General features: G+C 57.7%; 4 protein-coding genes across 6 annotated transcripts; 3 read left to right on the forward strand and 1 right to left on the reverse strand.

Annotated features, from left to right (window-relative positions):
- Positions 1-1,945: 1,945 nt before the first annotated feature.
- Positions 1,946-6,123, forward strand: SIRT7 (sirtuin 7). Its single transcript, XM_030230136.2, has 10 exons — positions 1,946-2,112; positions 2,188-2,325; positions 2,833-2,937; positions 3,784-3,854; positions 3,953-4,025; positions 4,470-4,568; positions 5,031-5,267; positions 5,511-5,591; positions 5,721-5,827; positions 5,913-6,123. The coding sequence occupies exons 1-10, from the start codon at positions 2,017-2,019 to the stop codon at positions 6,121-6,123; spliced, it is 1,218 nt and encodes a 405-aa protein (XP_030085996.2). The 5' UTR covers positions 1,946-2,016.
- On the forward strand, positions 6,111-16,707 carry PCYT2 (phosphate cytidylyltransferase 2, ethanolamine). Of its 2 annotated transcripts, XM_030231273.2 has the most exons (13): positions 6,111-6,248; positions 6,714-6,802; positions 7,566-7,727; positions 9,537-9,603; positions 10,084-10,168; positions 11,146-11,190; positions 12,428-12,566; positions 13,159-13,241; positions 13,403-13,480; positions 14,079-14,144; positions 14,368-14,433; positions 14,834-14,922; positions 15,560-16,707. In XM_030231273.2, exons 1-13 carry the CDS (start codon positions 6,163-6,165, stop codon positions 15,648-15,650), a joined length of 1,146 nt encoding a protein of 381 aa, XP_030087133.1. In that variant the 5' UTR covers positions 6,111-6,162; the 3' UTR covers positions 15,651-16,707. The 2 variants fall into 2 exon arrangements, with proteins under 2 accessions (XP_030087133.1, XP_030087134.1); XM_030231274.2 differs by lacking the exon at positions 11,146-11,190.
- Positions 16,708-17,453: 746 nt separating this feature from the next.
- Positions 17,454-18,590, reverse strand: ANAPC11 (anaphase promoting complex subunit 11). Of its 2 annotated transcripts, none has more exons than XM_030232270.2 (2): positions 18,332-18,590; positions 17,454-18,239 (listed from the first exon to the last, which is right to left on the reverse strand). In XM_030232270.2, the coding sequence occupies exons 1-2, from the start codon at positions 18,509-18,511 to the stop codon at positions 18,186-18,188; spliced, it is 234 nt and encodes a 77-aa protein (XP_030088130.1). In that variant the 5' UTR covers positions 18,512-18,590; the 3' UTR covers positions 17,454-18,185. The 2 variants fall into 2 exon arrangements, with proteins under 2 accessions (XP_030088130.1, XP_030088129.1); XM_030232269.2 differs by having other exon boundaries at positions 17,454-18,331; positions 18,403-18,581.
- A 32-nt stretch (positions 18,591-18,622) lies between these two features.
- On the forward strand, positions 18,623-22,594 carry ALYREF (Aly/REF export factor). The gene is made up of 6 exons (XM_050981310.1): positions 18,623-18,882; positions 19,048-19,179; positions 20,895-21,042; positions 21,234-21,297; positions 21,415-21,592; positions 22,319-22,594. Exons 1-6 carry the CDS (start codon positions 18,655-18,657, stop codon positions 22,331-22,333), a joined length of 765 nt encoding a protein of 254 aa, XP_050837267.1. The 5' UTR covers positions 18,623-18,654; the 3' UTR covers positions 22,334-22,594.
- The last annotated feature ends 24 nt before the right edge of the window (positions 22,595-22,618 follow it).

Genomic DNA, 22,618 nt, shown 5'->3' on the forward strand with positions numbered 1-22,618 from the left:
AACCTGTCAGGGAAGTAACGTGAGGGAGACTTGTCCAGGCCTAGGAGAACACTGATGGGATTTAGCTCTGGAATTAGATCCTGTGGTCAGAACTTGTGTTGTGCTCATGGCTCACCTAAACAAGAGGGGCAAGTCTGCTACAAGAGGGGCAACGTGGGACAGCCTAGTTCCTGGTGTCTGCACATTGCTGGCCAGTGAGCTGTGGCAGGGTTGCTGTCCTTCCTGGGGTGGCTTCTGCCCAGGGCTCTTAGGAAAGTGCTCAGACTCACAGCTGTGATGCAGCTGAGAACCTGTTTGTGGCCAGGCTCCATTTCCACAAACAATTTGACTTCCCTCTCCCCTTCCCAAAGATTTGAGCTGATTTACTGAGTTTTAGAGAAGCAGGACATGTGATCTCCTGGCTGCTGAAGATCTGAGTGGAGGGGGCAGATTGGGGTAACAGGAGTGAAGCCACAGTCTCATGACGAGGTATGGCTGTCCTGGATAGGTTTTGGGGATGTTTCTCTCTGCTGAACTGATACTGCTGTCCCCTGAGCAGATGAGCAGGTCAGCCTCAGAAAACCTGCAGTGTGGCAGGAGAGCAGCAGGTAGTTGATGGGGATTTTCTGCTGGAGGAGATCAGCTTTGCTCTGATTGATAGGGAGTTGTTTGGGATGCTTTTCCAAGTAAACTGCCCAAAGGTGGAGCAGGTTAGAACATTGCCTCCAGACATCCCCCTTCTGGCCCTGGACTTACTCTTCTCTGAAGTGTCTGATGTGCCACTTCCAGCCATTCACCACAGGCCACACTCTGCACAGCACTCAGCAGGCTCTGGTCTTCCAGTTGGTTGTATGGTGACTGGGGGAAGTGAGATTTTACAGAACACAGAGGTGTCCAGTTGTCCAGGGGTGTCATTCCCCACCCTGTCCCTCTTGGAGCCAGGCTGATATTGAACCAGGCAGAGCCCTTGGAGCACAGCTGAGTCCTGATCTGGGCCAGCAGAGCGGGCAAGGTGTGCATGGGGCTGGCTAGGATCTTGGTTCCACAGCTGGAGCCTCTGGTGTGAGGAGAGCCCCGGAAACACAGCAGGCAAGGATGGGCAGCCCTGCAGCCGCGGAGAACTTTTGTTTGTTGGTGCCCGGTGTCAGGGAGTGCGCAGCCCCTGCCGGTGGCAGCCGCTGCTGTGCCCTGGGCTGGCAGCAGTGCCCAAGGACCAGCCGTCCTTCCTGCCGCTTCCCACGGCCCGTGGTGCGTTCAGGGAGCACGGGGAGGGCCGGAGCCGGCCGTGGCTGAGGCTGGCTGTGGGTGACTGAGGGTGCCCCTGGGCTAAATGAGCCCCGCTTGCCGCGCTGCATGTCGGCGAGGCCACGGTGCCCTGAGCGTGGCTTGCCCGTGGTTTGGTTTTGTTCTCACTGCAGTGTAGGAGCCAGTGATGGATGTGTCTCCGCAGTGTCCGGGCGGTCCGGTCCGGCTCGGGGCTGCCGTGTCCTGCCCCTGCCCGTGCCCGTGCCGGAGCCGTCGTGCCGACTTCTCCCTCCTATATAGTGTTCTGGAGTGTGACAGTTCTTGTTCCTGAGGTGCTCGTCCGTTTGGTTTTCTGCTGTGAAGGGTGTCGTGTTCCCTTTCTCCTTTTCCTGGTGCCGTTCCGGGCCGTCGGGGAGGGGTCGGTCCTGCGCCAGCCCCACCGGGAGCGACCCCGGCCCGCCCGGGATTTGTGTATTGTGAATTGTGTGCAGTCGCTCCCGGCCGGAGCCGGGGCTGGCGGACAGAAGGGTCACGCAGAGGGCTCCGGGCTCGGTGCAGGCGGTATTTATTGCTAAGTTATTGCCGTTATTTATTCTGTACAGTGTCCGCCGCCTGTGTACGCGACAATAAAGCGCTTCAACAGCCGCCGCCTGCGCGTCCTTGGGGGCCTCCCGGCGCCAGGGGGCGCTGCCGCGGGGGGGCGCTGCCGGAAGCGGCGCGCGCGCGCTCCGGCCGGAAGGCGGAAGCGGCGGAGCCGAGCCCGGTGCGGCGGAGGCGCTGCGGTTCCGGGCGATGGCGGCGGGCGGCAGCCTGAGCCGCTCCGAGCGGAAAGCGGCGGCGCGTGCCGAGATCCTGCAGCAGGAGGAGCAGCGGGACCGCCGGAGACAGGTACGGCACGACGCGGCCCGGCTCGCTCCACGTCGCCGCTGCGGGCCGCCGTGACCACGCGTGTGCACCGGGCAGGTATCCCGCATCTGGAGGAAGCCGCCGGCGGAGCGGAGCCCCGAGGAGTGCCAGGTGCTGAGTGAGAGCGAGGACATCGTCAGGGAGCTGGAGCGGCGCCGCAAGCGGCGCGAGCGGCTGCGGCGGCGGCAGGAGGAGGTGGGCGGCAGGGCCACGGCGGGAGCGGGGAAGCCGTGCCGGGGGTGGCAGGGAGCGGGGAAGCCGTGCCGGGGGTGGCAGGGAGCGGGGAAGCCGTGCCGGGGGTGGCAGGGAGCGGCCCCGGCCGCGGAGAGGCGCAGCGGAGGCCGCCGGGCTGATTGCTGCCGAGCCGGTGAGCAACCGCCGTGCCCCAGGACCGGGAACGCGCCTGCCCTGCGGGCACTGCCGGTGTTTGTCTCCGGTCAGCCGTGCTCCTGGCGCGTGCGGCTGCGCGGACCGGTCTCCCGAAAGGTTGGGTCAGCAGCTTCCGGTCTGCAGGAAGCCTTTTGCCGTGATCCTCCCACGAACAATGCCCATGTCCTTTTCATCTGGAAATCACTGTTGATGTTGTGTTTGTGTTGCTTTTCCTGCTTGGCCCAAGCCCATCTTCAAACTCCTGGGGAGACCCCTGCTCTGTGTGCTCGGCGGTGCCGTGGCCCGTGTGACCCTGCTGGGTGTGTTTTGCAGGTGTGTGATGAGCCCGAGGAGCTGAGCAGGAAGGTGGCAGAGCTGGCAGCAGCCGTGCGTGGCGCCAGGCACCTCGTCATCTACACGGGCGCTGGGATCAGCACGGTGCGTGGGGGCAGCATCGCGCCCTGCAGGGCTGCTCTGGAACGGTGCCTGGCTCTGGAGCGAGCACAGCACGTGTGGGACAGTGTGGGACGGGTCCCTGCAGCTCCCAGGCTGCAGCCCGGGGTCATTCCTGCTGCCCCCGAGATCCTGTGGCTCCAGGATTGCCTCTGACCATCCAGGAGGCACAGCCTGAGCCAGAGGACACTGCTCTGGCTTCACTCAAGTCTCTTCCATGACTTGGGGTAAAACCTCAGGCCAGTTAGCTCAGGAATGCTATATGTGTTATCTGACATGCCGAGACAGCTGGGGATTATTGGAATTTATAAACAGCAGTTTGAGCATTGTTTTGTTGTAGTAGCCTGGGGCAAAGCAGCAGTCTGGTTCTACCTCTTGTAATGTGCCATCTCCCCCTTTGTGTGAGCTCTGTCGCTCCATTCTCTGCTGAAATGGAGCTGGCTCAGGGCAGGAGGCTGGGTGTTCATGTTCACTAGAGATGCTGAGTGTGACGGGCCAGAACCAGGCAAAATAAGAAAAGGCTCAAGAATGGAGTTCTGTGTAGCAAAATGGGAAGTACCAGGGATGCAAAAGAGTTCTGGAGGGATTCCATAATCATAAAATTGGAGAAAGCTGACACTAGAAGTGAAAATGAGAGCTGAAACGTAGAAGAGAGAGAAAACAGATGAAGAGGTTTCCCTGTGCTCAGGGAACAGCTGTGCTGGAAAACTCAAGAGTGAATGAAAAAGCAGCGATGGCTGGAGGTGTCTGTGGTTGTCCTGGGTTGGCTGTGTCTGTGCACAAGGGCTGTGACAGCCCCACCCGTCAGCCTGCTGTTCTCTCTGGTGACAGGCAGCTTCGATCCCAGACTACAGAGGCCCCAATGGCATTTGGACACTGCTGCAGAAGGGCAGGAGCATCAGGTGAGGAGCCAAATTCCCAGCTCTGGGACAGAACGCTGATGCTGGAAGAGGTTAATGGCAATTCCAACCTTTTTTTTTTCCCCCTTGCTTCTTGTCAGGGCTGCAGACCTGAGTGAGGCAGAGCCCACACTCACTCATATGAGCATTGCCTGCCTGCACAAGCACAACCTGGTAAGGTATTTTTACCTCACCTCACTCATGTTCCTCTGCCTAAGAATGATAAACCCAGCAGGGAATAGTCAGAGAATATTGCCTGACTGTGTTTTTGGCTCAAGTGGCTGCTTATCCTTGTAGGAAAATGTGTCCAAGCCTTCTTCAGTCAGCTGCAGGCTCCAGCTCTGGCAGGTTTTCCCTGGTGCCTGTTCTTTAACATGTTGTATTTGTCCCTGGTGAGGCTGGTCTGGGGAGCTGGTCACAAATCAGCCAGCCCTTGAAATGTTCATTTTAGCAGGAGGAGGTTTCCATTTAGCTTTCACAAAGGTCTGTTCACCACGCTTTTCCCCTGTGGGTCCTGCTCTGATGTACAGGCTGTTGGTGTGGTTTGGGACACATGCATCACTGCTTGGAGGGATCCCTGTGTGGTTTGCAGGAGCTCAGTGTTGTGTTCCCTTCAAGGTGCAGCACGTGGTGTCTCAGAACTGTGACGGGCTGCACCTGCGGAGCGGGCTACCCCGAGCTGCAATATCTGAGCTGCACGGGAACATGTACATAGAGGTGAGTGGCCAGAGCAGGAAAATGCAACATTAGGTGGCCTCACAAAAAGAGAATGTAAACTCTTGATCTGCCACTAGCTCAGAAGAAATCAAGGGCTTGGCCTGTGTGTGGTTCCTGCCTTCAGACCATCGGGTTTGCGGTGAACTACTTAGGAAGTGCCAAACCCAGCTCTGTAGCTCTTCCTCTGTACATACTGGAACCTTGTGCTTGTGACATCTCTTCCTCAGCCCTTCTCTGAAATCCCTCCCACCATGTAGCCAAAGGCTGCCTGTGGCTCCTCTGGCTGGTTTTCAAAAAAACCTTGAGGTTTTCCAAGTTAGCATCTGATCCCTGATGCTTCTGTCTGCAACTTCTGTGATGTTCCCAAAAATGCTTTTCTTCCAAGAGAAGAGGCTTGCTCCTGGCCTCCAGTGGGTAGGATGCTGATGATGTGATGGGGTTTCTGCTTTCGTCCTGCACCAGGTCTGCACTTCCTGCACACCCAACAGAGAGTACGTGCGAGTGTTTGATGTGACGGAGCGCACGGCCCTGCACAGGCACCACACGGGCAGGATGTGCCACAAGTGTGGGGCACAGTTGAGAGATACAATCGTCCACTTTGGGGAGAAGGGGACATTGAGACAGCCCCTGAACTGGGAAGCAGCAACAGAAGCTGCAAGCAAAGCAGATGTGATTCTTTGTCTGGGTTCCAGCTTAAAGGTAACTTTAGAGACTCGGTGAAGATTGTTACCAGCATTCCCTCTTGGTGATACACCTTGGTGCTGAGCAGTCTCCTCCCAAACAGACAACTGTAAACTCTGGTGTCAGGATTCGCCCAACATCTGTGATAGTCTCTCTTCCTCCCTCTTTCCCCTCCTGGTAATACATTCCTTTTCCTCTCGCTGATACGGTTCACGGCTGCATGTGCCTGTGGCTGTGCTGATCCCCTGTGCTTTGTGGCAGGTTTTGAAAAAATACCCGCGGCTCTGGTGCATGAGCAAGCCCCCCACACGCCGGCCCAAGCTGTATATTGTGAACCTGCAGGTGAGATAAAGCCCTCGGCGCTGGGTTGGCCAGGTGTGAGCCGAGGGGCTGCGGATGTGTGGGGCTCGCGGCGGGAGCCGCCGCTGTCGCCGCGGGGAGCTGCCTGCAGCCGGCTCTGCTCTCTCGCAGTGGACCCCGAAGGACGACCTGGCCGCCCTGAAGCTGCACGGCCGCTGCGACGACGTGATGCGGCTGCTGATGGCGGAGCTGGGGCTGGAAATCCCACGCTACGACCGGTGAGCGGCGCGGGCCGTGTGCGGTGGGTGCCCCGTCCCGGGGCCGCCTGCAGCGCTCACCGCCGCCCTCTCCTTCCTTCCGCAGGGCGCGGGACCCGATCTTCGCGCTGGCCGAGCCGCTGCGCCCCGGGGAGGAGGGCACGCACTCACGGAAACCCGTGGCGCCGCCCCGGGAGCGGGAGGAGCCCCGGGAGCAGGAGCAGCCCCGGGAGCGGGCGGAGGCGGCGGTCGGGCGGCCCGGGGGGTGGCTCGGCCGCGGCTGCGCCAAGGGCGCCCGGCGCAGGAAGAGCCGCTGAGCGCGGGGCGGGGCGGGCGCCGCCGGTGACAGCGCGGCCATGCTGCGCAACGGGGCGGCGGGCGGCGGCGGGGCCGCGGCGGGCGGCGGCGGCCACCGGCCCGTGCGCGTCTGGTGCGACGGATGGTGAGTGGGGCGGGCGCGGGGCCGGGTGATGTCGTGGTGCCGCAGAAATAAACCGTGTTGGCTACGCCGGTGCCTCCGCCTCCTCTGTCACCGCGGCGGGACGAGCCGGGCCCGCGGCTCAGCGGCGCTCTCCGCGCTGAGCCGCCTCGGGGCGCCGGGCGAGCGGCGGCCAACGGGGCTGGGAGCGCCCTCGGGCTCGGCCGCTTAACGGACGTCGGTGCGGCCGGTCCGTTCCCCCGGGCTGCAGCCAGAGCCTGCCGGGCAGGTGCACGGAGGGAGCGGCCCCTGAAGTACCAGGGCCGGCTCACCGCGGTGGGAGGCAGCGCTGCTGCGGGCCCCGGTGACCGGGCCGTACCGGCACAGCCCTGTCCGGCAGCAGAGACCTTCAGCCCCGAAGCCTGGGGCAGGTCGCCCGCAGGTTGCCGGAGAGCACGTCCCGGGCTGACCCGGCCCTTCTCTTTGCAGCTATGACATGGTGCACTATGGCCACTCGAACCAGCTGCGCCAGGCAAGGGCCATGGGCGATTACCTGATCGTTGGGGTCCACACGGATGGTAAGAGGTTTTACCAGGATTCATCCCGTGCAGCCTCTCAGATTGCCCAGCAGCATTAGCCCCAGGAGAACCAAGAGTTCTTTATAGGGTCAGGCTTCATCCTGCATCTGCTCCAGGATCAGTAGCCTCCAAGAGAAAGATGTCCCTTCTCTGGGAGTGGAGTTAGCCCTGTCACACTTTTGGACTGAGGATTGATCTTGCAGGCTCCAAGGGTTAATCTGCCTTCTGTGCTGTAAAAGTTGAAACAGCTGAAAATCAGTCTGCTTTGCTGGTAGGAGGTGCAGAATTTACATTTCAAAACAAGTTACCTCATGGAGAAAACTCATTTCAAGGCCATCTGGAAGTTAAGTGTCAGAAACAAGTTCCGGCATGTGAAGATGTATTTTAAATGGGTTTATGGATGCAGGATTTCCAGTATGAACCAGGTGTAGTATGAAGTTACTGTTTGAGAGGGAAATATCTCCTAGGGGGATGCTGGGAGGCCCAGCTCATCCCCTCAGGAAGAAGCATCTGGGTACAGAGAAGTACTGAGACCTTTTGCCCTCTGAGTGAATTCCAGGACCCTTGTTAAATTTTTAGGAAATGCAACCAAATCAAAATCTTCTCTGATCTAGCTGGGGCTTCCTTTGCTACCACAGACTGATCCAAATCTGAGGATAAGCCTGCAGTGAAGTTCACCTGCCCATGAAATGAGAGGGGCAGTGACTGAGGGTCACTGTAGCTGCCGGACATGCTTCTAACTGGAATTTTGTTTCTCCCCCAGAGGAGATTGCCAAGCACAAGGGTCCCCCCGTCTTTACACAGGAGGAGAGGTACAAAATGGTGCAGGCCATCAAGTGGGTGGATGAGATTGCTCCTGGAGCTCCTTATGTCACCACGCTGGAAACCCTGGACAAGTACAGCTGTGACTTCTGCGTGCATGGGGGTGAGTAGTGATGGGGCAGTGGCTGTGCTAACATGGGCCCTTGGGGGCTCCAGATATGCTCCAGGTGCCCTGCTGCAAACCAGCAGGGTCAGGGCTTCCTGCTGCCTGCAGAGCTCTGCCTTCTCAACACCTGCACTGGGCAGCACAGCTGCTTCTGGTCTCGTGGTCCGGAGAAACATCAGTGTGCTCAGAATCTCAAGAGTGGCCAGGGCCCTTGGTTTTAACTTACAAAGGTGAAATGTGGCATTTAAAATTATCCCAAGGTTGCCCTTAGCACCAGCAGAAATTTGTGCAAAGGGGAAAGCCATTTACAAAACTTAAGTGTGAAAAACAGTATTGAAAAGGAAAGCATGCAGAAATACAACCATGTTTATTTCTACTTATCCTGGGACAAGGTTAGATCTGAAAAGCTTCTCTCTTTATCCAGCTGATAAGCTGTTCAGTGGCTCAGCTGACTATAAGGCCAGAGACCTAGTTCTTAGTGTGAACACTTTTTGGTGTACAGTTGCTAAAGAGAACCAGTGTTCTGAGGAAATATTCTTGCTCTGGGACTCTGTCCCTTGGGCTGCTGCCAATGCTCATTAAGTCTCAGCCCTTCTTCCCTGCCCCTCTGAAGCAATTTTGTTACTTTGACCAGGAGTAGTCTTTGCACTCATTTCGTGTCTCTCATCTGATCCCAGCCACCTGCTGTTGATAAGCCAAGTATTTCACAAAGTGTAAATAAATCCTTAATCTTTAGAAGATAAATATTCTTTTTTCACATGGATGAAGTGGTTATCAAATTCCTCATTAACTTCATTGCCTGTCCTGAATGTGTTAAGTGTATGTGATTCTCACAGGAGTGCTGAGGGGTTATGGCAGCAGGGGTTATGGCAGAGGAGTTATGGCAGCAGGGGTTATGGCAGAGGAGCCTCGTGGCCCCTGCTCCAGCTGCTTGGATTTGTCCTCTCTGCCACTTGCTGACCTGTCGCAATCATCCCGTGCTTCTCCTGAGCAACACCCTGCACCAGCAGCTTTGCCAGGTTGTGTTTGTGCAAAAGCTGAATTTGGAAATAGCTGAGCTTACCTGAGAAGGCGACAGCAGCCCTGCAGTGTGTGCCTCTCCTGGCATGCCAGGCTGTCCTGGCAGCGTGTGCCCTCCTGTGCCTGGGCTCTGAGGGGAGGCTGTGGGGTTTTAGGGGAACTGAGCAGGACTGAGGCACCCCACTGTGTAGGCACACTCAGGGCTGCCCTCTGGCTGTTTTGGCAAAGGGAAACCAGCTTAGCTTTTGCTTGTGAAGGCTTTGCATCATCACCAAAAGTATAAGAGGTGTTTCTTCACGGGGAGTTGGGAGCCATGTGCCAGAGATGAACCGGAATGGCCTCTGTAGAAGGGTCCCGGATGTCACTGTGGGAGTGCAGCCACTGAGAGGAAGAACTTTCCACTGGATTAACTGTTTCATTGACTTGAAAACTTGTAACATGAGCCAAGGGTTAAAACCAGTCCCAGAAAAGCTAAAAGGTTCATTTTTAACATTGATACAGATAGTGCTTGTTTATTGTCATTCACACAATAATCAGCTGTGCCTGCTGCTGCAGGGCACTCAGCAGTGCACCAGATGGGTAATGGTGTTAATGTCCAGGAATATCCTTGTCTTCACAGACACAGTAGTCTTAAAAACCCCTGACATCTTTGTGGGGCACAGGACATGTCCCCTGTGGTTGCACAGGGATTTGGATTGCAGAGTTGTAGGTGTGTGGGACCTGCACAGCTGCTGCTTTTGTGCAGGAGAGCTTGGGTGCAGTTCTGAGGCTTTTCTCTCTCTGCAGATGACATCACCTTAACTATCGATGGCAAGGACACCTATGAGGAAGTAAAGACAGCAGGGCGATACAGGTAACCTCTTGCTTACCTGTTTATCTTGTTTTGGGCAGAGTTTCTGGGTTAGGGTTAGACTTTGTGCCTTGAAGGGAAGTCACATGAAACATACCATTCTTCGGGTCACACCTGAATTTGGCTGTATGTGTGTCAGAGCTTCAATTGCTGCCAGCGTTTTGGCTTGAGGGAAGTGGGGCAGGCATTCCTGCCCAGTGGGGCTGTCTGGTTCCTGGCAGAGGCTGGTTCTGGCCTTAGAGCCTCACTGAGAGCTGGCTCTGGTGGGAAGCCTGGGTGAGGGAAGCGTTCACACGAGCAGTGGCTGTGGCGTGAGGATGATGCAGAGGCCCAGCAAATAAATGCTATTCTTGAGAAGGAAGGCTAAGGAGGACAGCCTCTGGTTTGGGTTTATCAGGTGTCACAGGTGCCCTGTGGCAGTGGTGGGAGGACAGAGCCTTTGCTCCTGTGCCTTCTGCCTCATCCTTTGCTTGTCTCCCGCAGGGAATGCAAACGCACCCAGGGCGTGTCCACCACTGACCTTGTTGGCCGCATGCTGCTCATGACCAAGGCCCACCACAGCAACATAGTGAGTCAGAGGGCTCTGGGGGGAGGTGGAGCACAGGGCACCAACAGCTCTTCCCCTCTACTGCCCCACACAGAGCAGAGTGGGGGAGCAGAGTTCCTGGGCCTGGCTCCTGGGTGTGTTTGCTTCAACGTGTCTGAGATCACACTGTCATGGGACAGACTCTGATGCCTCATGATCAGTGTGGGCCTCAGGAACATTAGGGGAGATGCAGTCAAGCCCATGACTCCTCCCAGCGTGAAACAACACAGTGCAGGCACATTGATCTGTCAGCCAGGTGCTGCCAGAGTTGGAAACTCCTGTCCCTTCCCACTGAGCTTCATGCTTCTGCCTTCTGTTGTCTCTAATCTGATCAGACCTTTCTTGAGTCTCCTCAGCTCACTCTCTGGCTGGGAGCTAACCTAACCAGGGAAAAGTAAAGTCAGTGGTTTTATGTCAGGTAGTGAGTTGAATATACCGAGTAATGAAGGAATAGAATAGAATCACCTGGACAACTGCAGAAACAAGTGACCCACAGGCGAATTGAGGGACAGAGGGAGATGTTTTAGTGTGCTGAGCTGTTAAATTGGCTTAGCTGTAGCACAGGAGCTGACACCGAGATCTGCCCGGTGCTGCTGCCTGCTGCAGATACCTGAACCTGCCTCTTGTGAGGGTGTTTGGCAGGAAAAGAGATGCTGTCCTGTCAGGGGCTAGCTGGCCTGAGGGAGGATGCAGCTGTGCAGCACTCTTGGGGTTGCAAGTTGGGCAAGAACCACCTTTGCTGGTGTTACCAAGCTGGGATCAGATAAGGACACATTTCCTCTGACTCATGCTGGGACAGGGCTCTGGTTTAGGTATTAACCAGTTTGGCAGCATTCAGTGCCCGGATCCCTGGTGTGCATTTTGAGCCTGGCCTTCCCAGCACTTCCCACACACAGGCATATCTTGGTTGGATGAGCTGTGCAAGTGCTTAAACATTTTGACTCTTTATCTCCCTTCAGGATGAGGACCTAGACTATCGGAAGCACACTGACAACTTTGGGAAGGTAATGTGAGTTCTGGTCGTGGACGTCTGGTTGTTGTCCTGCCTGAGAAGGATTCCCAGTGTGCTTTCTAGCCTGTTGCAGGCTTGTTTGTCCTCCCACATGTAGCAGTAATGTCTCAGTGAATGTCTGCTGTCCCCACATGGCAGCGCCTGCAGTGGGTGTGATGGGCAGGTGTGGCACAGGGCAGCATGAGCTGTCCTTCAGTGGGACCACGGGGCTGCTGTGCCCTCTGAGCCTGTGCTGGGCTCCTTCCTTGCTTGTAAATTCCTTCCTGCCACTTCCCAAGTGTCAGTGGTTCCAGCCTGGGACAGCCTCTGTGGATGCTCCTCTCAGGGCTTGTGTTGTTTTGCAGGTGCTCTGTTAGGTTTGGGAGGTGTGGACACAGCAGGTGCGTGGCCACACTGCTGCAGAGCTCGAGGGCAGCACAGCCCTCTTGGTGCTCCCGCTGCCAGGTCCAGACTGAGGCTCACACTGCTCCTAAAGAGCCAGCCCTGTTTATTTCCAGCTGGATTGTCCCTGCTGAATGAGCTGCACCAGCAGCTTGAGCAAGTCTTTTTTACTCACAGGGGATTTGGTGACCTGTCTGAATGTTCCTTAGTTCCCCACTAGTTTGGGGGTTTTGAGTAGGTGTTTTGGGGCATATTGCTCTAGCATGGCTGTTTCCTGGGGTATGGGTAGGACGGATCAGGGCACTGGGTACCGTACGTGACCCTGACAGCTGAGCTGTCTGCCTGCTGCCCTTTGCAGGGCCTGCTCTGGCCTCAGCTGCAGTGTGTGTGTCCTGCCAAGTCCCGTGGAGCAGCTTTGGGTGGCAGAGCAGGTGACTTGTGGCTGTTTGCACAGCTGCCACGTGGTGGGGACCGAGCTCTGTCCCAGAGCTGAGGGGCCAGACAGGTGCCCTGGGGCTTGGCAGAGCGGAGGTTGGTCGGTGTCGTCTCCCGAGTGCATCTTGCTTCTCATGGAAATTCAAACCTGCCCTGTTGTCTTCCTCCTTCCTGAGCTTTCCTCTTGGCATCTCCTGAGCTGTCTGCTGAGATGATGATTTAGACAGGGCATAAAGGGCTTTTGCAAAATTATCTAAACACTCGATGCCAGGAATGTAGAAAGTCCAAGGTGCTGGGAGTTGTTACAGTTGCCAGCAAATTCAGATGAGCAGATTGCCCAGCACTGTGCTCTGTGTTGTCCAAACCCCCTCCTGAGCCTGAAAAGAAGCTGTGTCTGGTGTATGTTTCCACAGGGGCCCAAAGGTCACAGTCCCTGGACTGGTGTCTCACAGTTCCTGCAGACATCCCAGAAGATCATCCAGTTTGCCTCAGGGAAGGAACCACAGCCAGGAGACACCATCATCTACGTGGCTGGAGCCTTTGACCTGTTCCGTATCCTTGACTCTCTTGGGTTGCACCACCGGTCTTTGTCTCATGTTCTCATGCTGGGAGGCACCACACTGCATACTTGCCTCTTTTTTTTTTTTTCCTTTTCTGTAGCTGCACATGAGAGAGGAGTCAGGAGTGAGTTCTTCCTGGCAGTTTCTTAGTCACAGGATGCTGAGAAAGAAGCTATAGCTCCTGTGTGGAGCAATCTGTGGCTGTTGGATTTCAGGAAGGCAGATAGGTACTCTCCATGCTCTAATGATTGTGGTGAAGACTGGCTGCCACAGCACCTGGAGCTGACATGCCGTTCCTGGGGCAGGCTTTGAGGCTTTGTGCAAGAACATCTGAGACAAGTAGAAATTCTGGATAGAGGCAAAGCTGAGTCCATGTAAGGGGGAGCTGAAAAAGTCTCTGGCTTTTGCCCAGAGCCAGTGGAACCTGAGGAGGGAAGCAGCATCTGTTCTTGGAAATAGGCAAAAAGTAGTGCAAGAATAAAATCCTAGGGATTCCTGTCTCCCACTGTTGTTTTTGGGTGACTATTTCTGTCTTCCTTCCTATATTTTCCATGTGAGCTTCAATTCCTTAAACAGATCTGCAGATGTGGGTCACGTGGATTTCCTGGAGAAGGTTCACCAGTTGGCAGAGAAGCCCTACATCATTGCTGGGCTGCATTTTGATCAGGTCTGTGTAGAACCTGTCCCAAGGCAGAGCAGCTGGGGCCTGTTCTCTGAACCAGGCAGGCTGTGCTCCCAGAGACAGGACAGGGATGTCATTTTGGGAGAGAGCAGGAGGGAAGGGAGCTGCTCTGTCTCCCCTCTGACTTGCCTGGTGCTTTGCCCTAGGAGGTGAATCGCTACAAAGGGAAGAACTATCCCATCATGAACATCCACGAGAGAACCCTCAGTGTCCTGGCCTGCAGGGTGAGTGGTGTCTCTGCACTCTGAGAACTGTCCAGAGCCTGGTGGTGGTCACTTGTGCTCAGTGACCTTGCATGAGCTCCTTGGTGTGCCCTGGGAAGACAGACAAGATTAATCACTTGAGGCTGCCACAGATGCTGATCCTCTTGGGATACTCTGCTGGGCTCTTGTGCCATCCTGCCTGATCTGAGCTGGTGCCCCATCCAGCTGCTCTGCTGGCAGTGACGGGGCTGGATGCCATGGAGGGAGCTGTGTGGTCAGATGTGCCACTAGAAAACTCTGCTCCCTGCAGCAGGGGAGAAAATGCTGGGACAAAATCGTGGGGAGCCCAGAAATGTGTGCCTGGAGCAATTAACATTTGGATTTGCTCTATAGGCACAAAAAGGACATCCTTTAGAGGAACAAAAAGCTCTTATGTGACAAGCTGTTGCTGCTGAACCCACTTCTCTGTTCCCTTATTTAACTTCTGACTCTGTAGTCAGGTGACCTGCTCGGGTCTCTTTAAGAAGCAGCTGGCTTCTGGCTTGGGATTAGGTTTTGGGTTTTTGTTTGATGGGGTTTTTTTTTCTCTAATCTGGACTCTACCTGGTTCCTTTTTCAGTATGTCTCCGAGGTGGTGATTGGAGCTCCCTATGCTGTCACTGCTGATCTGTTGGATCACTTCAGGGTGAGTCCTGGCACACGGCTGGACATGAAGATGTGTGTGGGGAGCTGAAGTGGTGCAGGACAGCACAGGGGTGCAAGGAGGGAGTGTCCTGCTCAGACTGGGACTGCCAGGCTCTGCAGGAGGGTGGCTTTGTTGGTCTCCAGGCTGTGCTTAGTGGGAGTAGTGGCAGAAATGTCCCTGTCATCTTTTGGATCTTGTCAGTGACTTTTGTGTCCTCCTTCAGGTAGCACTTGTTTGTCATGGGATGACTGAGGTGGTGCCAGACAAGGACGGTTCTGATCCATATGAGGTAAAGTGCCAGTTGCTTTGTCAGCATTTAATAGCCAGAGCCTGGTTCTGGTTGTGTTCCTGGTCTGAGAAGGTGTACTGCAGAGGAGGCTTTGGCAGCTTTTCATCCACCCCTGAGGGCAGCTTCGTGGAGCACTCAGTAAACCATTCCCAGCAGCTCCACTCTCCCAAGCACTGCTTTGCTCTGCCTGTCTCTGATGCCTTCATGGCAGAGTGAGAAATCCTGTGTGCTTTGCTCTCTGTCCTGGGCAGCTCCTGTGTATGTGGAGCTTTGCTTTCAGCGAGTGTTTGCTGTGCCTCCAAGGAGATCACTGTGCATCCTGCCTGTCACCCTGCCACGGCTCAGCTCAGCTGCACACCCAGGTCCCACGTTTTCACAGCCCTGAATTGTCTGTTTGCAGGAACCAAAGCAACGTGGCATTTTCCAGCTGGTGGACAGTGGCAGCAATCTCACCACAGATCTAATTGTGCAAAGAATCATCAAGAACAGGTTGGATTTCTTTGTCTCCTGGTTCTGTCACGTACTGTTCCATCCAGAGTGTCTGGGGACTGATGGATGGGACCAAACAGGGAGAGAAGGTGTTATCTGAAGGCATAGAGCAGCAAACTTGGCTTCCGCTTTCATGGCTTGGGTAGGCTGTAAATGTGATTGTACCAATCTGAACAGGGAAAGGAACAGCTGAACTCTGCTGTGCCAGAACGTGCTGCACTGCACATTTATTGGTTTTTCTCCTTTAATGATAAATTTCCTTTGCTGTATCCTAGGGAAGGAGCATGTGGCTTCTTTCAGAGCTTTGGTTTTTTAGGCCTGAGTCCTTCACTTTCAGCACCTTGGCTCACATCAGTAATAAATTTGATTTTGGTGTTACAACCCAGGACAGCCCAAGAATGGAATAGCAGCTTCTTCCACAGAGGGAGAAAGAAGTTGTGTGTGTGACCAGTGTGGGAGTGCAGGACTGCAGAGTGCTGGCAACAGCCATGGGAAGCTCTGGGAGAGGCGCTGGGGGGTTTCTGAAGCGCTCTCAGAACTGAGCAGCACAGAAGGCAATGCTCCCGTGCTCCAGGTGCTTTTGTCTACAAGCAGTATGGGTGAATGAGAATCTTAGGGCATTGTGTGATATTTGCAGGCTGGAGTTTGAAGCTCGCAACCAGAAGAAAGAAGCAAAAGAGCTGGCTGTGCTGGAGGCCATGAGAAGGCTGGAGGAGGAGAAGCACTAGGCTACAGAGCGGGCAGGTGTGAGCCACAGAGTGCTGTAGCTTCACCCTCTGGGAGAGCAGCTGCTCTTCAGGAAAGGACCCCTGAAGGGGGGCAGCCCTGCTGGCACGCAGGATGTGCTGTCCTACCCTCTGCTGTCCTAACTCCTCCTGCACTAATTATGCAGACATAACGAGTTGGGATTCCGTTGCCTAGTTTTATCTCCGTTAATCAGTCCCTGTCCCTTTTCCCAGGAGGAGATTTGACAAAACAAAAAGGTTTTAATTATAACTAATGTTTTAACATGTTGATGTGCTTTTACCTTCTGCCATTTCTGGCTCTTAGTAGGAGGGGAGTGGAGGAGCTGCCCATGCCCCCCTGCCCTGCCAGCCTTGGCTGTCCTGTCTGGGCTCTGCATTGCAGAGCAGCCCCTGGGCAGGGCTTGGGCGGCTGCACAGGCACCGAGAGCGGCCTTGGGGACCGGACTGGGCTCGTGGGATTCCTCCTGCAGCTCTTGCTCAGGAACCAGGTGCTGGCTGCTAGAGGTGGTGCTGGGCTCTGGGGTTCACTGTGCTGCCTCTTCTCAGCTCCTGCCCCTGCCCACACCGGGAGCTGCCTTGGGCTGAGCTGGATAAAGGCAAATCCTTTGCTGCTGGTGGCAGCTGCTGAGGGGGGAGGTGGTGCTGGGTGCAGGCATTTCTCCACAAGAGGCACAGGGATCCTGGGGCCCTTCCTCAAAGGCTCTCCCTTTGCAAGGCAGCAGGACCCGATGCCGTGTGTGGACTGTGCTCAGAGCCCACCATGTGCTGATGGATTACCTGAGGGCAGGACCTGGCCAGGTGAAGGTTTGGGGGTGTTTTCTGATGGCTGACAGGCAGCGTGCCTGTCTCTAAGGGGAGGTACAGGCTACAAGAATGGGTCCTGAGCTGTGAGCCCCTTTTGCCTCTTCCATTCCAGGATACGGTGCTGGGTATCCTGAGCAGCTCACTGCACTGTGCCAGATGGTCCTTCCAGGCTCTATCTGGTGTCCTCTCTCTTGTAAACTTTTGTTGCTGATCATTAATAAAATGTTGAAGAGTTGTGCATTGGTCTTTTTGGGGTTGGAGACCAGGTAGCAGAAGGGGGGCACAGGCCACACATGCACTGGTCCTGAGAGGGAGCCCCACACTCACCTAATCCCTGCAGCTCCGTGGCACAAGGGCTGCTCAGCCCCAGGGCAGCCACCACTCAGCCCTGCTGCCCCTTCCTGGGCTCTGGCTGGCACAGCAGGGCAGGTCCATGCGTGTGAGCTGCAGCCAGGGGCAGTGGTGGGACTGGGGGCACTCCTTGGCTTTGTTCCTAATGAGCACAGGAGCCCCGTGGGCCAGGCAGTCCCTGGCACCAGCACTGGCATGGGCACTGCAGCCAGGCTGGGTGTGTGCTGTGGACTCACCCTGTGGGGAGGTGGTGACCCAGGGGTGCCCCTGCCAGGGATCAGCTTCCAGCCCACTGCCCCCCAGTCTGTGTCCTGCTGCCAGTGCTGCCCCAGGGCTGGACACAGGCTGTGCCAGGTCCCCGTCAGCACAAGGGGGGAGCAGGGCCTTTGGGGGCACACAGGAACAGGAGCCCTGTGCCTGCAGCCACCCTGCACAGCCCCTTCTCCCTGCAGGCCCTGCACTGTGCCCTGCAGCTCCCACAGGCCTTGGGCAGCCTCACGCCCAGGGGATTTTGTTCTGCTGGGTACCTGAGCAGCCTCAGCACCACAGGAGGGACTGGAGGGCTCAGCAGCCCAGAGCTCCCAGGTCTGGGTGGGCTCCCCCCTCCCCAGCAAGGACAGACAAGACAGAGCCATCCCAAGCACGTTTATTGTCACCCCAGAGCCACCAGTCCCGCTCAGACAGCCACACACTCCACGGGGTCCAGGGACAGAGTCAGACCTGCCTTGCACAGGAGAGCTCCTGGCAGCTCCACGGCCACACGTGTCACACAGTACCTGCGGGAGCAGCGGCACACCGGGTGGGTGGGGGCTGTGCCGGCAGCGCTGGCTGCAGAGAGGGGCAGCCCCAGCCCACCCCCTGCTCCGCTGCTCAGCACCGCGGGGCTGAGGGGGCTCAGGAACCCGTGGAGGGAGCACGAACCGTGCCCCATCCCAGCCCGAGCCCCGTCCTCACCGCGGTGCGGAGCCCCGGGGCAGTGGGCCGAGCTGGGCAGCAGCGCAGCGAGGTCGGGTTCGGCAGAGCCGCCGGTGTCGGAGCTGGCGAGCGCCGCAGGTCGGAGAGCGGCCCCGAGGTCCTGCCCAGCGGGCAGCGGCGGGGCCGGGCCGTCCGCAGGAACGGGGCTCGGCGGGGCGGCACAGCGCGAGCAGCGCCTACGGTGCCGGCGCGGCAGCGGCACCCGGGCAGCGGCCTTCCGGGGCGGCGGAGCCCGCGGGGCGCCCTGCGGACCCACTTCCCGGCCCCGCTCCGAGCACCGACCCCGAGCGCGGGACACCGGACACAGACACGCGATTGCCGTCGCACATTTACTGGGCGAGCCCGGGCCGGCCGGGGGCGGGTCACGGCCCGTGCCCGGTGCCGCCCTCACTCGCGGAACTTCCACTCCTGGCGGCACATGGGGCAGTGCTGCTGCACCTGCTGCGAGTTCAGCCACTTGAGGATGCAGTGCATGTGGAAGCAGTGCGAACACTGCCCCCACACCAACGGGCAGTCGTCTCCGGGAACCTTACCTGCGGCACGGACACACCGTCAGCCCCGCCCGGCGCGCAGAGCCCGGTGCCGGTGCCGGTGCCGCACTCACAGTCAGGGCAGCAGCCGTTGAAGGCCATCCGGCAGATGCCGCAGTTCTCGTCGTTCGCCACCCACAGCCAGGACGCGACTCCGTGCCAGCTCCGCACGCGCACCCGCATGTCCCGCTCCCGGTCCCGGTCCCGCCGGAAGTGCCGCCCGCCCCACAGAGCTTCGCGCGCCCGCCGCGCCGCAGCCCCTCCTCTTCCGCTTCCGGCGCGGGCGCAGCGCGGCCGGAAGTGCGGGCGGGAGCGGTGCCGCCATCATGGCCGACAAGATGGACATGTCCCTGGACGACATCATTAAGCTCAACCGGAGCCAGCGCGGGGCCAGCCGGGGCGGCCGGGGTGGCCGGGGCCGGGGCGGCACCGCACGCGGGGGCGGGCCCGGCCGGGGCGGCGTTGGCGGCGGGCGCGCGGGCGGCGGCCCCGTGCGGAACCGGCCGGTGATGGCCCGAGGCGGCGGCAGGAACCGGCCCGCGCCCTACAGCCGGGTACGGACGGGGCAGGCGGAGCTTGGGCCCTGGCGGCGCGGCGGGCTGGGGTGGCGGGTCCGCGCGGGGCGGGGACGCGGACGCGGGCGGCCCTTTGTCCAGTCCCGGCGCGGCCGCGGCTGGCGAGGCCCTGGCGCCGGTCAGCGAGCTCCCGTCTCATTGCAGCCGAAGCAGCTCCCGGAGAAGTGGCAGCACGACCTGTTCGACAGCGGCTTCGGGGCGGGGGCCGGCGTGGAGACCGGCGGAAAGCTTCTCGTCTCCAACCTGGACTTCGGCGTCTCGGATGCGGACATCCAGGTGCGGCTCGGGGAGAGGGAGCGGAGCCCCGTTCTTCGGCCCGGGCCGGGTGCCCGCGGGAGCCCCGCCGGCCCTGCTCCGGCTGGTGCTCGGGGCCGAGCATTCCCGGGTGATGGGGTTGGCACTATGTGTGCCTGCTTTGTGGGTCTCCATGGGGCTGGGAAATTCAGTTTATAGTGCTCTATAAGTGACTGCCCGGTGCACGGGAGCGATGCCGTGACTCTGCTGGGTCATGCTGTGATGGGAAGGGTGCACTGTGAACTCCTGCTCTGCAGCTGTAGCTATCCCTAACGGTGCCCTGGGCTCCGGTGGGTGTCAGGGGCTTCCCAAGGATGCACCCAGCAGTGCAGCCAGGCAGTTATTTGTCACAGCTCCCCTGTACTGCTGCCTTGGTGTCCTGTCCTCCACCTGTCATGGCCATGCCCCTTTGGGTAGAGCCCACAGTGGCTGCAGTTGGGTGCTTGGGGCATTAGCCTCAGGGCTGGAGGCAGAGGGGTGTCCCAGGGTCAGGAGTAGGCTGTGAGCTGTGCAGGACTTGAGTGCCACAGAGGGCTGCCATCACCCTGGCCTCTGGCTCTTGTGGCCTCACCAGGGAGAACCAGACCACTGCTGCCAGACTTTGCTCATCAGTTCATTCCTTCAGCCTCTCCACACACCCGTCTGGCTGCGAGTGGGGAACTGGAAGGGAACTCTGTCAGTCACCTACTCACTGGGTAGTGTGCTGCACTCCACCTCTTTCCCTCGTGTAAGTTCAGACTGGGTTTAAATAAGTTCCTGTTTGTTGCAGTGAGGCAGCAACCTGTAAAACTCAGCCCTATGCCTTGTGTGCAGCCAGGACTCACCTTCCTGCTGCTGCACAAGCTCACACTGGAGTTTGTTTAGCAGCAAGGCTGACAGTGGCTTTGGCCCCCAGCCCTATAATTTAGCATTGCCTCAGATGTGGTTTTGTTCCTATGCCAATGCCTCTTGCTGTGGTATGAGAAACCCAAGGTGCTCTGGGTGCTCTTTGTGTCCCCTGAGGCAGGAGCAGCTGGCTCTGGGCAGAGCTGACCCGGCCTTGCCTGCCACATTCTGTCCAGAAAACATCTGCCAGGTGCCCTTTGTAGTTGTGCTGCAGCAGCCCTGCTGAGAGCCCTGCTGTGCCTCGGGAGCAGGTTGACACAGGCAGTGCAGTAACCTTGTTGGCTTCCCAAATGTAGTGCCTGAGAAACAAAATTGGTGGCTCTGTTGCTGCCTCTTTATTTCCAGCCTTTGTGGCAGCACAGGACAGAGCTCAGCAGAGGACTTGGTTGGTCTCCGTTTCTGGGGTATGTTCCTAGGGGGCACGAGTCCAGCACAGTAAAAGTGCCACAGTCTCATGGATCCCTGCACTCACATGGCCATTGTGCTCTGAGAAAGGTGTCTGGGGTTGCTGCTTTGACTCTTCTTCAACAAAGACCCCAGATCCCCTGGGAAAAATAAAAAACAACAGGTCAGCATCCCCTGAATCTGCTTCCCCGGCTGTGAATGTGCCTTCTGCAGGACATGAGTGTGGAGTCCTGCTTGGTTTTGCCACTTGTGACAATGCCTGGACTCTTGCTGACAGGCTGTTCTGTGCCTCTGGGAGTTTTTCCAGGCTGTCTGAGGTGGTTGGGTGAGCCCTGACCCCAAGTGTGGGGCACTGCAGCGTTTGCAGCATTGATGGATGGGCATGCTCCTTTCCCTCTCGTTCCCAGGAGCTCTTTGCAGAGTTTGGGACCTTGAAGAAGGCAGCTGTGCACTATGACAGGTCTGGCCGCAGCCTAGGAACGGCAGACGTGCATTTTGAGAGGAAGGCTGATGCACTGAAGGCCATGAAGCAGTACAACGGGGTGCCCTTGGATGGTGAGGCTGCCTGGCCTGGCCCCACGGCCAGCTCCATTGGCTGGAGTGGAGCCCTGCACGTCCCTGTCCCTCCCCTCGTGCCCCTCCTGCACGTCCCTGTCCCTCCCCTCGTGCCCGTTTCACCCTCACCCCCGTGTGCCCCCTGCCCTGTGTGTGTCCTGCACAGGCTCACAGCTGCTCTCCCCCTCCAGGGCGCCCCATGAACATCCAGCTGGTCACGTCACAGATCGACACGCAGCGGAGACCAGCACAGAGGTGGGGGAGCCCTGCCGGAGCAGGGGGGCGGGAGGGGCAGGATCCCTCCCTGCTGGGAATGTGGGTCCTGTTCAGCTTCACTGAAGGCACTAAAACAGTTCCTTTTCAAACTTACAGTGTAAACAGAGGTGGCATGACCAGGAACCGTGGGGTCTTGGGGGGATTTGGAGGTGGAGGCAACAGGCGAGGGACTCGTGGTGGGAACAGAGGGAGAGGCAGAGGAGCTGGAAGAACTTCCAAACAGCAGCTCTCTGCAGAAGAACTAGATGCACAGCTGGATGCTTACAATGCCAGGGTAAGTGCTGCTTGGGCATGGTCATGGGCTTCCCACAGCATCTCATCCTGGAAAGCACTGGCAGTCTGAAGCTGGCAGAAAAGGGAAAGCATTTTCCAGGTTTTTGGGCTGAAGCAGTCTCACTCTGAAGCTGAGCTGTGCCTTGGCTTGGCCCTGAGCTTCGCTTTCCAGAGCAGTTTGTCACCTGTTCCTAATGGCTGAGGAACAGGCTCTGCTCTTGCCAGGCTCCATAGCTGGAGCAGCCACTATGAGCAGCAGCTGCAGAACAAAACCCACAGAGCTGATGGGATGCAGGAATGGGAAAACAAAGGAGAATCTCATGTGGAAGGACTGTGTGGTGTGCTGCTGGGGAAGGGTGTTGTGTTGGTGGCAGAAATGAGCCCCCAGCCAGGGGAGCCATGGGCAGGTTGCAGCTGTAGCTGGAACCTGCTCAGCCTGTGCTGTAGCTGTGCCAGGATCCCAGCAAAGCTGAGGCCACAAGGACACCCTGAGAGCAGAGTGGGTGGTTCAGGATGGGATAGGTCAGGGTGAGAGCATGGAAGGGGGGGCATGAGCAGTGCAGGGTGCTGTGGTGCTCAGCATGGTGTGCTGTGGCTTGGACCCATCTGTCCCTGTGCCCCATGCCTGGGGGCTCACCAGACCCAGGCTGCAAAGAGGGGGGTGGGCTTCGGTGAGGGGGTACTGCAGGGTGCCAGGGCCGTGGTGACACTGCTCCCTCTCTTGCAGATGGACACCAGCTAAAGCGGCAGCAGTGGGCCAGGGAAGGACTCCAATCTTGCTCCACACTCCCGGCAGGGGCTGCGGCTGTGGCTACTACTACCGAGGATGGGATTTGTTTTACTTTTACGTTCTGGGATAGGTTTTAACTCCTGTAAAGGTTTTTTTTAATTCTCAGCAGACCTGTTTTGTACCGAGTTATTTTTGGGATAAATTTTTCTGGTTGCCTGTTGGGCCAAGGTGGCTTTTTCACCTTTGCCGTAATAAAATAGAACCATGTCTAGAGCTGTGGCTGCTGCCTTGCCGCGC

This window comes from Serinus canaria, chromosome 18 (assembly GCF_022539315.1).
Source record: "Serinus canaria isolate serCan28SL12 chromosome 18, serCan2020, whole genome shotgun sequence".
NCBI lineage: Eukaryota > Metazoa > Chordata > Aves > Passeriformes > Fringillidae > Serinus > Serinus canaria.

What these genes read in the sequence shown, in the direction of transcription:
- SIRT7 (XM_030230136.2), top strand. Translation starts at nt 2,017, where the DNA reads ATGGCGGCGGGCGGCAGCCTGAGCCGCTCCGAGCGGAAAGCGGCGGCG. An exon ending in TGCGGCGGCGGCAGGAGGAG is followed by an intron (nt 2,326 to 2,832) that starts GTGGGCGGCAGG and finishes TGTGTTTTGCAG; the next exon opens with GTGTGTGATGAGCCCGAGGA. An exon ending in TGTATATTGTGAACCTGCAG is followed by an intron (nt 5,592 to 5,720) that starts GTGAGATAAAGC and finishes GCTCTCTCGCAG; the next exon opens with TGGACCCCGAAGGACGACCT.
- PCYT2 (XM_030231273.2), top strand. Translation starts at nt 6,163, where the DNA reads ATGCTGCGCAACGGGGCGGCGGGCGGCGGCGGGGCCGCGGCGGGCGGC. An exon ending in AAGACAGCAGGGCGATACAG is followed by an intron (nt 9,604 to 10,083) that starts GTAACCTCTTGC and finishes TGTCTCCCGCAG; the next exon opens with GGAATGCAAACGCACCCAGG. An exon ending in ACGGTTCTGATCCATATGAG is followed by an intron (nt 14,434 to 14,833) that starts GTAAAGTGCCAG and finishes GTCTGTTTGCAG; the next exon opens with GAACCAAAGCAACGTGGCAT.
- ANAPC11 (XM_030232269.2), bottom strand. Translation starts at nt 18,511, where the DNA reads ATGCGGGTGCGCGTGCGGAGCTGGCACGGAGTCGCGTCCTGGCTGTGG. An exon ending in CAACGGCTGCTGCCCTGACT is followed by an intron (nt 18,332 to 18,402) that starts GTGAGTGCGGCA and finishes TCCGTGCCGCAG; the next exon opens with GTAAGGTTCCCGGAGACGAC.
- ALYREF (XM_050981310.1), top strand. Translation starts at nt 18,655, where the DNA reads ATGGCCGACAAGATGGACATGTCCCTGGACGACATCATTAAGCTCAAC. An exon ending in CAACGGGGTGCCCTTGGATG is followed by an intron (nt 21,043 to 21,233) that starts GTGAGGCTGCCT and finishes CTCCCCCTCCAG; the next exon opens with GGCGCCCCATGAACATCCAG. An exon ending in CAGCGGAGACCAGCACAGAG is followed by an intron (nt 21,298 to 21,414) that starts GTGGGGGAGCCC and finishes TCAAACTTACAG; the next exon opens with TGTAAACAGAGGTGGCATGA.